Source organism: Apodemus sylvaticus, chromosome 3, assembly GCF_947179515.1.
Source record: "Apodemus sylvaticus chromosome 3, mApoSyl1.1, whole genome shotgun sequence".
In the NCBI taxonomy this organism is placed as follows: Eukaryota; Metazoa; Chordata; class Mammalia; order Rodentia; family Muridae; genus Apodemus; species Apodemus sylvaticus.
The window spans coordinates 55,210,931-55,222,994 of record NC_067474.1 but is presented as its reverse complement, the minus strand read 5'-3'; the positions used below and the strand labels follow the sequence as shown (position 1 = coordinate 55,222,994).

At 46.1% G+C, this 12,064-nt stretch overlaps 1 protein-coding gene across 1 annotated transcript; it reads left to right on the top strand.

The window, feature by feature from the left end:
* The first annotated feature begins 63 nt into the window (after positions 1–63).
* Bag1 (BAG cochaperone 1) lies at positions 64–11,862 on the top strand. Its single transcript, XM_052176257.1, has 7 exons — positions 64–586; positions 1,970–2,098; positions 4,674–4,756; positions 6,839–6,952; positions 9,314–9,421; positions 11,070–11,132; positions 11,603–11,862. The coding sequence occupies exons 1-7, from the start codon at positions 493–495 to the stop codon at positions 11,690–11,692; spliced, it is 681 nt and encodes a 226-aa protein (XP_052032217.1). The 5' UTR covers positions 64–492; the 3' UTR covers positions 11,693–11,862.
* Positions 11,863–12,064: the final 202 nt, after the last annotated feature.

Genomic DNA, 12,064 nt, shown 5'->3' with positions numbered 1-12,064 from the left:
AACTGGTGAGTAGTGGGGCGGGGTTGCAAGGCTGCGCGCCCGGTAGCCACCGCCGCGCTGTGAACAAACGCGGGCCTGGCGGATCGCAGCGGCGCGCGGCGACCGCGAGGCGACCGGGAGCCGCTGGGACCCCGGCTGCGCGCCCCTCGGTCCGCCCGGGAGCCGCGCCAGTCGGAGTCCCGGGCCGAGCGCGGCTTGCCTCCCTCTCAGCGTTCATCTGTCCGCAGTGCAGCCAGCGGGCATGACCGATCCACCAGGGGCGCCGCCGCCGGCGCATGCAAGCCGCGGGTGAAGAAGAAAGTCCGGCCCCGCTCTTCTCAGAGCGAGAAGGTAGCTCACAGCAGGGAGTTGACTAGAAGTAAGAAAGTGGCCCGCAGCAAGAAAGTGGCCGGGACCCAGGAAGCGACCCAGGTAGAGGAGGTGATCAAGATCGAGGAGGCGACCCAGACCGAGGAGATAACCGTGGCAGAAGAGGTGACCCAGACCGAGAGCATGGCCCAAACCGAGGAGATGGTCCAGACGGAGGAAATGGAAACACCTAGGCTAAGCGTGATCGTCACCCACAGTGAGCGCCAAGGAGGGTTCCGTAGGTCGTATTGGGATCTGTGGGTTTGGCAATGTGTAGTCCTGGGAAAAGGAAACATAGGTTCTTGGTTATATATCTCTGGGGGATGCTTTTGCTTAAGGCTGGGGACAGGACGTCTTTCCGTGTGGCCGGTCTGTTATGTCCCTGGACATTTATTGGGGTCTCTATTTGGAAGCAAAGTTGAGTTAATCGTGGGTCTTTGTGTCAGGCTTGTATTAGGCCTTCTTATGTATAGAACTTCTGTGGTTCTCGACATCCACTCGTGTAGAGAGTACGAACTTGGTGCGTGATCGGGCTGTTCTTACTTACTGAGTAGTGTGTGTTGGATGTCATAGAACCACAGGTTCAATGGGCCATGAGTCCAGGAGTTACTTTCTGGACATCTGGTGAAATCAACACAGAAGTAAAAACTTTGGGAAGTACACGGGAAAACTGAAACCATGAAATTTCCTTAGAATCGGTTAGGAAAGAATAACAAACTTTGCCACCTAATCCATGGTTCTATATCCAGCAGTTTTACAAAACTTTGAGATGGAGGTGTTCCCCCCTCCCCCGCCCCCAGGGTTTCCGGTCTGTGAGGCACAAATAGGAACTAGGGCTCCTTCTTACCCTTGACTGGTTGGGAGAGTAGTCTAAAGTTGAATTTTCACTCCACTTACCTAGAAAAGAATTGGTACCTGTTTAAAAAACTTCTCTGTTATTTGATTGATTTCATCTTTACTAACCGTTCACTCTGGTGTACTTAGGTGTGCCCAGTATGAAAGACTTGAAGGAAAACAGTCCCTTGCTGGTGACATCAGGGTAAACAAGACCAATGCCATAAAGATGATAGGACAGCCAAGCCACAGGAGGCAGGCGACTTGTGATGGAAAAGTGTGGGCTTTGGAACCAGCTGGATACAAGGTCAAATTCTGACTCAACAGTTGAAAGTTTTCCCAAGCAGAGTCTTAATTAGACTGATAGCTGCTTTATAATGGTGGCCTGAGGTTTTGAGGTAGTGCGTAGAACAAGTCTTGGACAGTTTATTATGTATAATTGCTTAAGATGTCAGCCATCATTAAAATAGTTTTTTCTGTTAGTGGAAACAAATCCTCAAGAAGACACAAAAACAAGCTTTGAAATAGGTAGATATGAAGAGATGAAAGTGTGACCCTAACCTGAGCAGCCCGACAACACTGGGGTTCTCAGGAGCACAACCAAGTCCTCCGCTCAAGAGTCAGGCATTTTCAATAGAGCACGCCAGTTCCCATTATATGCTTCTGGACATGTGATCAGCATCCTTTACCTAGCTGAATTCAGTGCTTAGCTCCATAAGACAACATCAGTTTATATCTAGGCTTGTGTGAAATAGTTAATCTTCACTGAATGCTTTTCTTTTTCCAGGCAATGAGAGGTATGACCTTCTTGTTACTCCACAGCAAGGTAGCAGTGAGCCAGTTGTCCAAGACCTAGCTCAGCTTGTTGAAGAGGCCACAGGAGTTCCACTTCCTTTTCAGAAGCTCATATTTAAGGGTAAGTGGTTTTCATTCATCTTTGAATGAAATTATGAATGAAACTATGGCTAAAGGACTTACTTTATTTATTAGGGTTTTTTTGTTGCTGTTGTTGTTGTTGTTGTTTTTCCATGACAGGGTTCCTCTGTGTAGCCCTGACCGACCTAGAACCCAATAAGTAGACCAGGCTGGCCTCGAACTCACAGGGATCCTCCTGTCTCCTGAGTGCTGGAATTAAAGTCTTTTCCTGGCAAGGGCAAATTTTAAACTGCTTGGTCTTCCCTGATGGTGACTTTCAGTTTTCTGTATGTGGATGGATGTTTTGCCTGCTTACATGTCTGTGTACCATGTGTGTGCAGTGTCTATGAAGGCCAGGAGAGGATGTCGACTTCTATGGAACTGGAGTTACAGAGGGTTGTGAGCTGCCATGTGAGCGCTAGAACCTGGTCTTCTGCAAGAGCAGCAAGTGCTCTTAGCCACCTAGCTGTTCTTCCAGCCCCCAGCTTTCAGTTTTCAAAGCAGAACCATTTTCTTTCATTTGTTTATTTAACAGATATTTATTAAGGGACCACTCTACACTAGAGTTTGCAAATAGCTGGATTTGATGTAATGTGATGACAGAATTGTCAAGATGGTTTTTTGTTTTTTAAATTATGAGTACACTGTAGCTGTTCTTAGACACACCAGAAGAGGGCATCAGATCCCATTACAGATGGCTGTGAGCCACCATGTGGTTGCTGGGAATTGAACTCAAGTCCTCTGGAAGAGCAGTCAGTGCGCTTAACCACTGAGCTATCTCTCCAGCCCAATTGTCAAGATTTTTGAGAACACATATGGACAATTTTCTCTGGCTAGGCTATATCCTTTCCTCATTATATGTTCATGTGGTATTTCCTACTACTTCTGCATGATTGCATTGATGTTGCAGTAAACTTGCCTACTGACCAGTTTCTGTTAGTATGATAACAGATACTGCTGTTGCCATTGATATTGTGCTGATTAGAGGTTTGAGTAAATGAAAGGGGAGCTGGGATGGGCAGAGTGCATTGGCTGGTTCTGATGATGGTGCTGATATATAGAAATTATATTAGGGCTGGAGAAATAACATCTCTCTCTCTCTCTCTCTCTCTCACACACACACACACACACACACACACACACATATACACACACACACAATTAAAATAAATTCACAATAACTCTAGGGGCCAGAGAGATGGCTCCTATAGTTATGAGCACTGACTCCTCTTCCAATGGACCCAGCACCCACACAGAGGCTCTAAACCGGTCAGTAACTCGAGTTCCAGGGGATCTAATCTCCACTGGCACCAGGCACACACATGATACACAAACATACATTCAGGCAGAATACCCTTACACATAAAACAGTAATTAAATGTTTTAAAGAATTTTATCTGTTATGTGAATTATATTAATTTTTTGTTCCTGAATACTATTTTTTTGATTTTATTTATTTGTTTTATGTGAGTACACTGTTGCTTTCTTCAGACACACCAGAAGAGGGCATTGGATCCCATTATAGATGGTTGTGAGCCACCATGTGGATGCTAGGATTTGCACATGGGACCTCTGGAAGAACAGTCAGTGCTCTTACCCGCTGAGCCATCACTCCAGCCCCTGAATACTATTTTTATTAACTATCATGTAGGGGCATTTTCAGGTTTTTGTTTAGGATAAATATCAACAAATGACATCAGATGAAGACAGTTTCAAAAAAAAAAATTTCAATTTATCTTTTTGTTTTGTTTTGCCTTTTTTGGTTTTGGTTTTGGCTTTTCAAGACAGGGATTCTCTGTAGTCTTGGCTATCCTGGAACTAACTCTATAAACCAGGCTGGCTTTGAACTCAGATCCGACTGAGTTCTGCTCTGCCTCTACCTCTACCTCTGCCTCTGCCTCTGCCTCTGCTTCCTGAATGCTGAGATTAAAGGTTTGTGCCACCAACATTGAAATTACCCTTTTCTTGTAAGCAAACATGAAATGCCTTGTTTTGGTTTGTTGGGGTTTTTTTGTTTGTTTGGTTTTTTGGTTTTTTGGATTTGTTTTTTACGAGACAGGCTTTCTCTGTATAGCTGTGGCTGTCCTGGAACTCACTCTATAGACTAGGCTGGCCTCGAAATCAGAAATCCGCCTGCCTCTGCCTCCCAAGTGCTCAGAGTGGGTGTGCATCATCATGCCCCATTTTCTGGGTCCTCTGGAAGAGAGGCCACTACTCCTAACCATTGAGCCATCTCTCCAGTCCCCTTTTAGATTAGATTTGTATTTCTGTCTTTGAATAATACTTATATTCATTTTGTTAGAATTTTACACAATGTATTTGATCATATTCGCTTCCTTGCTTAGATCTCCCCTCCTCCATTTGAGTCCAGTTTGCCCAAATACTCTTAGGTGCAGGGTACGCCCGGAGTAAGGCAGACCTGCTAGGAGTCACTGCCAGGAGTGAGGTTTTAATCCCACCTCTTTCTTGTACATTGGCTGGTCTAAGTTCAGTCTTGTACAGATGTTACCATTTGTCATGTTCCCTCCCCACCCCCACCCTGCCATTCTCCCCCCACCTTTTTTTTTTTTTTCCAGGAAAATCTTTGAAAGAAATGGAAACACCGTTGTCAGCACTTGGAATGCAAAATGGTTGCCGAATCATGTTAATTGGTGAAAAGGTAAATTGCTTTTTCCATCAAAACTCTTCATAATTGAATGACTAAAGTCTTTTTTTTTTTTTAAAGATATTTTATGTATGTGAGTACACTATCACTATCTTCAGATATCCCAGAAGAGGGCATCAGATCCCATTATGGATGCTTGTGAGCCACCATGTGGTTGCTGGGAATTGAACTCAGGACCTCTGGAAGAGCAGTCCTTGCTCTTAACCACTGAGCCATCTCTCCAGCCTGACTAAAGTCTTAAATGCATGTTTCTGTATAAAAGACCAAATCAGTTACACAGATTCAGCATTGGTGAATGCCTCATTACATAATATCTGATGAGATTATCTGTTTGGTCGTAGCATCATATGCACGTTTCTATTCTGTTGCGTAGACTTTCTCTCTAGGAATTAGGAACCACTGTGCTGTCTGAATGGTATGGCTTCTGTATTTGGTGGCTCCTCCTTCTAGTTAAAATGTTCCAAAAACAGGCATTACTTAAAATTTTCAAGAGAGCTTAAGGTTAAAGGTGTAGATGTCACAAGTAGGTACTCGTGTTCAAGTTTAAGGAGCCTTTCTTTTTACTAAAATCTACAAGGAGAAAACTCTGAGTGGAAAGGCTCAGACTGAAGCACTAAGGAGGCAAGAAAAAGAGTTAGCTGGTGACAGGTGAGGCTGCGGCCCCTGAGGTGATAGCCACTGTGCCCAGCCCTGCATTGTGACACAGTGGTACTGCTGAACTTGAGAAGGTTTCTTACTCAGTGAGGCGGCCGAGGGGGTGGCAGGTAGGAGGGAGCTACCTGGAAGCAATGAGCGTCTGATCTTGGAGCCTCCAGGAGGCTGGGCTTGGGTTAGGCCACAAACAAGAACGGACAGCTTAGGGGAGTGTGACAGAGCAGGGAGCCGCTGGCCCTGGCTGCCAGCTGTGGGGAGAGGAAGAACAGTGTCGTAACTGTCTCGCTGAAGGGGCAGCAGGAGGCACCGCAGTCTCAGTTTGGTAAAGCTGTAGTCACTTCTGTTGGAACTGGTTAGGATCAGGGAGTCCACATCTGAATTCTAGTCCATTCCCCCTGTTTGGGCCTTGGGACCGTAGGTCACCTTACTGCATTAAGGCCCAGCGTGTGGTAAAGCTTAAAAGAGAAGTAGCCCAGGTAACATGTTAGGCAAGGTACCTGGAGTACAAGGAGCATTCAGGAAGAGTGTTGCATGGTCGCTATAGTGTTAGATAGTAGAATTCAACTGAAGGGCGGCATTTCCATTTAAAAGAATATAGTCTTGGACCAAACCTGGTGGCACACATCTTTCATTTTAGCATGGGGAAGATAGAGGCAGCTGGATCGGGAATTCAGGGTCATCCTCCTATTACATAGTAAGCATGAGGCCACCCTGTGCTATTTGAGACACTGCCTGGGGAAAAAAATTGTCGTACTGCTGGGTGCAGTAGCACATTCTCTGTAATCTCAGCATTTAGGAAGTGAGGCAGAGAAATGAGACTAGATGGTGGGTTCTCCGGGTGGTTAGCTGTCAAGACAAAACGAAGGACTGCTTGAATTCTGTCAGTCTTCCCACGCTGGACGCCCTAGTGGCACTCACTTGAACTTGCTCACACTCTACTTTTATAAAGATGTACTTATCCTATTTTGTGTATGCTAGTATGCTGCCTGCGTTTGTATGAGCGCACAGTATGCTTGCCGGATGCCCATGGAGGCCATAAGAGGGGCAGGGTATGCTCGAACTGAAGTTACAAAAGATTGCAAGCCACTGTGTGGGTGGCGGAAACCGAAGCCAGGTCCTCTGGACGAGCAGTGAGTTCTCCCTGGTCCTTGCTGCATTCTACCCTAGCTGTGGGGGTTGGGGTCAGCACAGGGCTGAGGCTGAGCCTGACACTTGGATTGGCTCCATTCTCTGCACACAGGCCCTCAGGATTCTCACTACAATGTTTGCTCGGCACCGCCCCTCCCCCAGGGCAAGGCCTTACAGATAGGAACCCCGTCGTCTAACCCTCTGTCTTGCTTTCCGAGCAAGACGCTCGCTCAAGAGGCTAGTTCAGTCTTTGTGGGTGATCCGTTACTGACCTCATTTTATTCTTTGTGTTAGAGCAATCCAGAAGAGGAGGTTGAGTTAAAGAAGCTGAAAGACTTGGAGGTATCTGTAGAGAAGACAGCTAACCACCTGGAAGAATTGAACAAAGAGCTTTCTGGCATCCGGCAGGTAACGTCTCTAGTCTGTGGATGGAGTGCTGTCGGATTGTTGCCTGGTTGGCTTTTTAAAAAACAACTTATTTCATTTTAAAGTATGAAATACATCATAAAGTATTTGTTATGTGTGTGTCTGCCTGTGTCTGTGTGGGAGTGTGTGCGGTGCGTGCTGGTGTCCAGGGAGACCAGAGCTCTCAGATCTCCCCAGAGCTGGAGTTGTGTGAGGTTGTGGGTCTCTGTGCGTGCTGGAAACAACGCCCAGGTCGGCTAGTGGAACAGTACACGCTCTTCATCCCCGAGCCATCTCTCCAGTCCTGTTTTGCGTCTTAATTATAAAATTAGTTTGTGATGCGTACACAGAAGTTTTAAATATGCATATAGATAGATTCAAACCCAGGCCTTTCACATGCTAAACTCTGCGCTCCACTGTGCGTCCTGTGTGCAGGTGTGTACATGTGACCCAGAGATGCTATTACTCTGAAAAGTATTTTTCATCTTATTAGCTCATTAAATATTTTAACTAAAATTTAATATGCTGTACATTTGGTAAACCAAGTTATTTTATTGACTAAAAATTAATATTGTCCTGTGTCATTGAAAATGGCCATATTTTCCTGTATGTGAGTATATCATGGTTTACCTAACCTAGTCTCCGTTTTAAATCAGTTTTACCTGATTTTTTTCTCTTATGTACACTGCTTCTTTGGGTGACCTTAGACACGGATCCTTTTTGAGTAGTTGTGATTGATTTCGATGTGAGTAGTTGTGATTGACTTAGAAAGAACTGAGTTTGGATTTCTGAGTAATGTTTGAGCTTCTTGCTGTGTGTTTTCAAATATGCCTTCGTCACTCCAGTTTGATAGCCATCTTGAGAAATTCCTGCTTTTCAGCTCAGCCACCCACTAACTGATGACTAGGGAAAGAGATGCAAATGAACAGCAGGGTGGTTTACTGACAGTGAGTGTACCTGACCCAGGTGTGGGTTTGCGCACCTGCAATCCCAGCTCTTCTCAGCATTGACTATGCAGTGAGTTGGAGCCTGGCTTGTACTACATGAGATCCTGTCTCAAAACCAAACCAATAATGCTGTCATCCTCTGTTTTTGTGTGTGTGTCTGTGCCGTGAATTATATGGGAGTGTCTGCACATCTTCCCCTTCAGCATTCCATGCTCCGAGAACAATGAGTCATGGAAAGTTTAAGTGACTTGCTTAAGATCTTAAGCCAAAGTTGGGCACGTGGCTTACTTAGCCGATAAAGCGCTTACCGCACAGCATCAGGACCTGGGTTCAGATTCCCAGCATCCATGTAGAAATTGGACATGATGGCACACTATATAATCCCAGTGCTGGGGAGGCACAGACAGGAGGATTGGGTCCCTGCCACTCACTGCCCACGCAGTCTAGCCAAACTGGGCAAGCTCCAGATTCAGTAAAAGACCCTGTCTCAGAAAATAAGCTGGAGTCTTAGTCAGTGTCCCACTGCTATGAAGACACCATGACCACAGCAACTCTTAGAAGAAGAAAGCATATATTTGGGGCTGGCTTAAAGTTCAGAGGTTTAGTCTATTATCATGGCAGGAAGTGTGGCGCCATGCAGGCAGACTTGCTGCTGGAGAGGCAGCTGAGGATTCTACATTTCAACCCACAGGCAACAGTTAGAGACACTGGGCCTGGCTTGGGCTTTTGAAACCCCAAAGCCCACCCCCAGTGACACACTTCCTCCCACAAGGCCTCACCTCCTAATCCTTGTCAAGTAGCACGACTCCCTAATGACCACGCATCCAAATATATGGGGGCCATTTTTATTCAAACCACCACACAGTGTTTGACAAAGACAACTCATGCCAACCTTTGATGCATTGCACTATACCCAGCATGTCAATCTGTTCTCTCTCTTTTTTTTTTTTAAGATTTTTTATTATATGTAAGTACACTGTCTGTCTTCAGACATACCAGAAGAGGGCATCAGATCTCATTACGGATGGTTGTGAGCCACCGTGTGGTTGCTGGGATTTGAACTCGGGACCTTCGGAAGAGCAGTCAGTGCTCTTAACCACTGAGCCATCTCTCAGGCCCTCAGTCTCTTCTCCTAATGTCTACTTCTTGTGTGCGTGTATACACCTGTGGAAGGCTGCACCATAGCTTCTCAGTAGACGTTCAGAGGCCCAGTGGACTGTGAGGGAAAGCGCAGTCTGCACCCTGGTAGTATCCTTAGACTGGCCAAGCCTGGCATTTCTAGTTTTCCTAAGGGATGAAGGTCTGAGATACAGCCTGGCTTCTTAGATCAGTGGTGAACTCTGGGTTGCTCACCAGTCTATTGGCATGGTTCTCCATGAGTCTCAAACACTTGCAGTAGTGCCTTATTCCTTCTCAGGGTTTTCTGGCTAAGGAATTGCAAGCGGAGGCTCTCTGCAAACTTGATAGGAAAATAAAAGCAACAATTGAGCAGTTCATGAAGATCTTGGAGGAGATTGACACAATGGTAAGTAAATACTCAACTCAGAGGTACTAGCCTATTTATTTATTTGTTTGTTTGTTTAAACATTTTATTTATATATACAGTGTTCTGCCTGCATGTATGCCTGCAGACTAAAAGAGGGCACTAGATCTCATTATAGATGGTTATGAGCTACCATGTAGTTGCTGGGAATTGAACTCAGGACCTTTGGAAGAGCAGTCAGTGCTCTTAACCACTGAGCCATCTCTCCAGCCCCAGAGGTGCTAGTCTTTAGTGGCATTATTTCAGTCTATTTCATTCTATCAGTATTACACCTGAGGTTACCTGGGCAAATCTGTTACTCGGGGATGCCAGACACCTACTGCTATGTGCCAGGGTTTATGTGTCTTATCTTTAACTGTCAACCTAGCACAGCCTGGAGGTACATAAAACGTACATTTCAACCGAGGGATTACCCAGATCGGTGTGACCTCTGGGGCACATCAGGGCAAGGCTGTCTTGGTAAGTGACAGTCTATTATGGGCTGCATCCTCCCTGCGTAGATGGTCCTGGGCTTTATAAGAAAGCTTTGAGCCAGGGAGATGGGTCAGTGGTTACAAGTACTGGTTGCTCTTGCAGACAACCTGGATTTGATTCCCAGAATCTACATAGTAACTTACAACCATCTGTGACCCTAGTTCCAAGGGATCCGGTGATCTCTTCCAGCCTCCTCAAGTCCCAGGCACACATGTGATATAGATATCCGTGCAGGCAAAACACCCATAAAATAAATAAACCTTAGAAAGAAAGAAAGCTAAGCATGAGCCAGAGTGAGCCAGCCGCAGTGAGCCTCCGAGGTCCTGCTTTAAGTTGCTTCTCTGATGTCATTGATCACGGCTGTGACCTAGAAGTGTAAGCCGAACAAACCCCTCCCCTAATCGATAGTGTTTATCACAACAAGAGGGAGGAAACACGGGAGCATGCTAGGTTCTGGGTGAGTATGTGGACTTTCTGATCTTTAGGTGTTTACAGCCCACCAGTATAATGAATATAATGAAACGGAGTGTGTGTGTGTGTGTGTGTGTGTGTGTGTGTGTGTGTGTGTGTGTGTGTGAGAGAGAGAGAGAGAGAGAGAGAGAGAGAGAGAACGTGCACTCATGGACCCGGAGCCCAAGAAGTCTATGATCTTGTGGCTAAGGAAACATGGGTCTTTGTTTTCCTAAGTCACGTGGCTGGTGGTGCTGCCGAGCTAGTTTCCCCCACAGACTTCACAGCCAGATCCTGGGAGGCTGTTGACTCATTGACCCACATTTTCTTTAACTTATGATAGTAATGGTGTCCAATGGCCTGATACTTCATTTTCGAGAGTGAATTTCTCTGGCCTTGGAACTTGAAACAAACAAAAAACCAGAACAACAGAAGGTACTTTTCCTGGCATAGTACTATTTAAATGTAAGAAAGAGTAAAATACAAACTCTGTGTTTCAGAACAGGTCACAGCCCAGACATTGCAGCCAAGGAAAGGAGCAGCCATAGGGACAAGAGCCAGGCACAGAGCCACCTAGGATGCAGGCCTAGAGAGGCGGTGCACATCTCACTCACATTCTGACCTGTGTGATGTCAGGCGCATCTCCCATGTCTCATGTCGTTGTCACTGCTGATGGGCTATGTGGTGTCATCTGTTTCTTTCATAGGTCCTACCAGAAAAATTTAAAGACAGCAGGCTAAAAAGGAAGAATTTGGTGAAAAAGGTTCAGGTGAGTCAGACATGACAAGCTGTAACATATTAGTGTGTCGGTATGTGTGTTTATCCGTTCAAAATGCGGTAGTGTACAACTCCGATAAGATACATGGTCTGCTGTTGTTTATTAGTGTGAACCCAAGAAGGGGATTCTTGTCCCTGTGTGCCTGGTTTAATCGGTTTAGACACATTCCCTGGAGAGCAGATAGGTCTGAGAAAGTTCTGGTAAGGGCCATTGCTGTGTCCAGAAACTCCTTTTATAGAGTTTTTGGCCTAGATCAGAGTCAAAACCATGGTCCTTTGTTTCCCTATCCCTTACTCCCCTGAACCTGGGAGTCGGGCTGGGAGCCTGTGGCATCCATGCACAGGCTGTTTAGAGTCTAATCTACGGGTTCCCCAGAATGGCTAACTAAAGAACCTTGTCTGAGCAGTGGCTGGCTTGTCCTAGGAGGGCCCGGAGTGTCACCGCCTGTGTCTGTCTTGCAGGTGTTCTTAGCAGAGTGTGACACGGTGGAGCAATACATCTGCCAAGAGACAGAGCGGCTGCAGTCTACAAACTTGGCCCTGGCTGAATGAAGTGCAGTAGAGAGCGGCTGTGCTGGCCTGAAGAGCGGCTGTACAGCCCTGCCCTCTCTGGAACAGAAGTTGCTTGTTTCTCCAAGGCTGCCAGGGGCAACTAGCCAAATGTCAATTTCCCTACTCCTCCATCGGTTTTCAATGAAAAAGTACTGTCTTTGCAACCTGAACCAGACTTCCTGTTTCTCATTTGGCTCTGTGTGGTTGTGCCGTCCAGCAGCTGCCTTTCTAGGAGAGGCCTCCCCGCCCAGGAGTTGCCAGCTCTAGTTCATCTGGAGCTAGCTCCAGGTTTGTAGAGCACCCTCATCTTCAGATTCATGACCTGTGATTTCAGTTTGTAGATATAAGACCAGAACCACCAGGAAGTGGAAT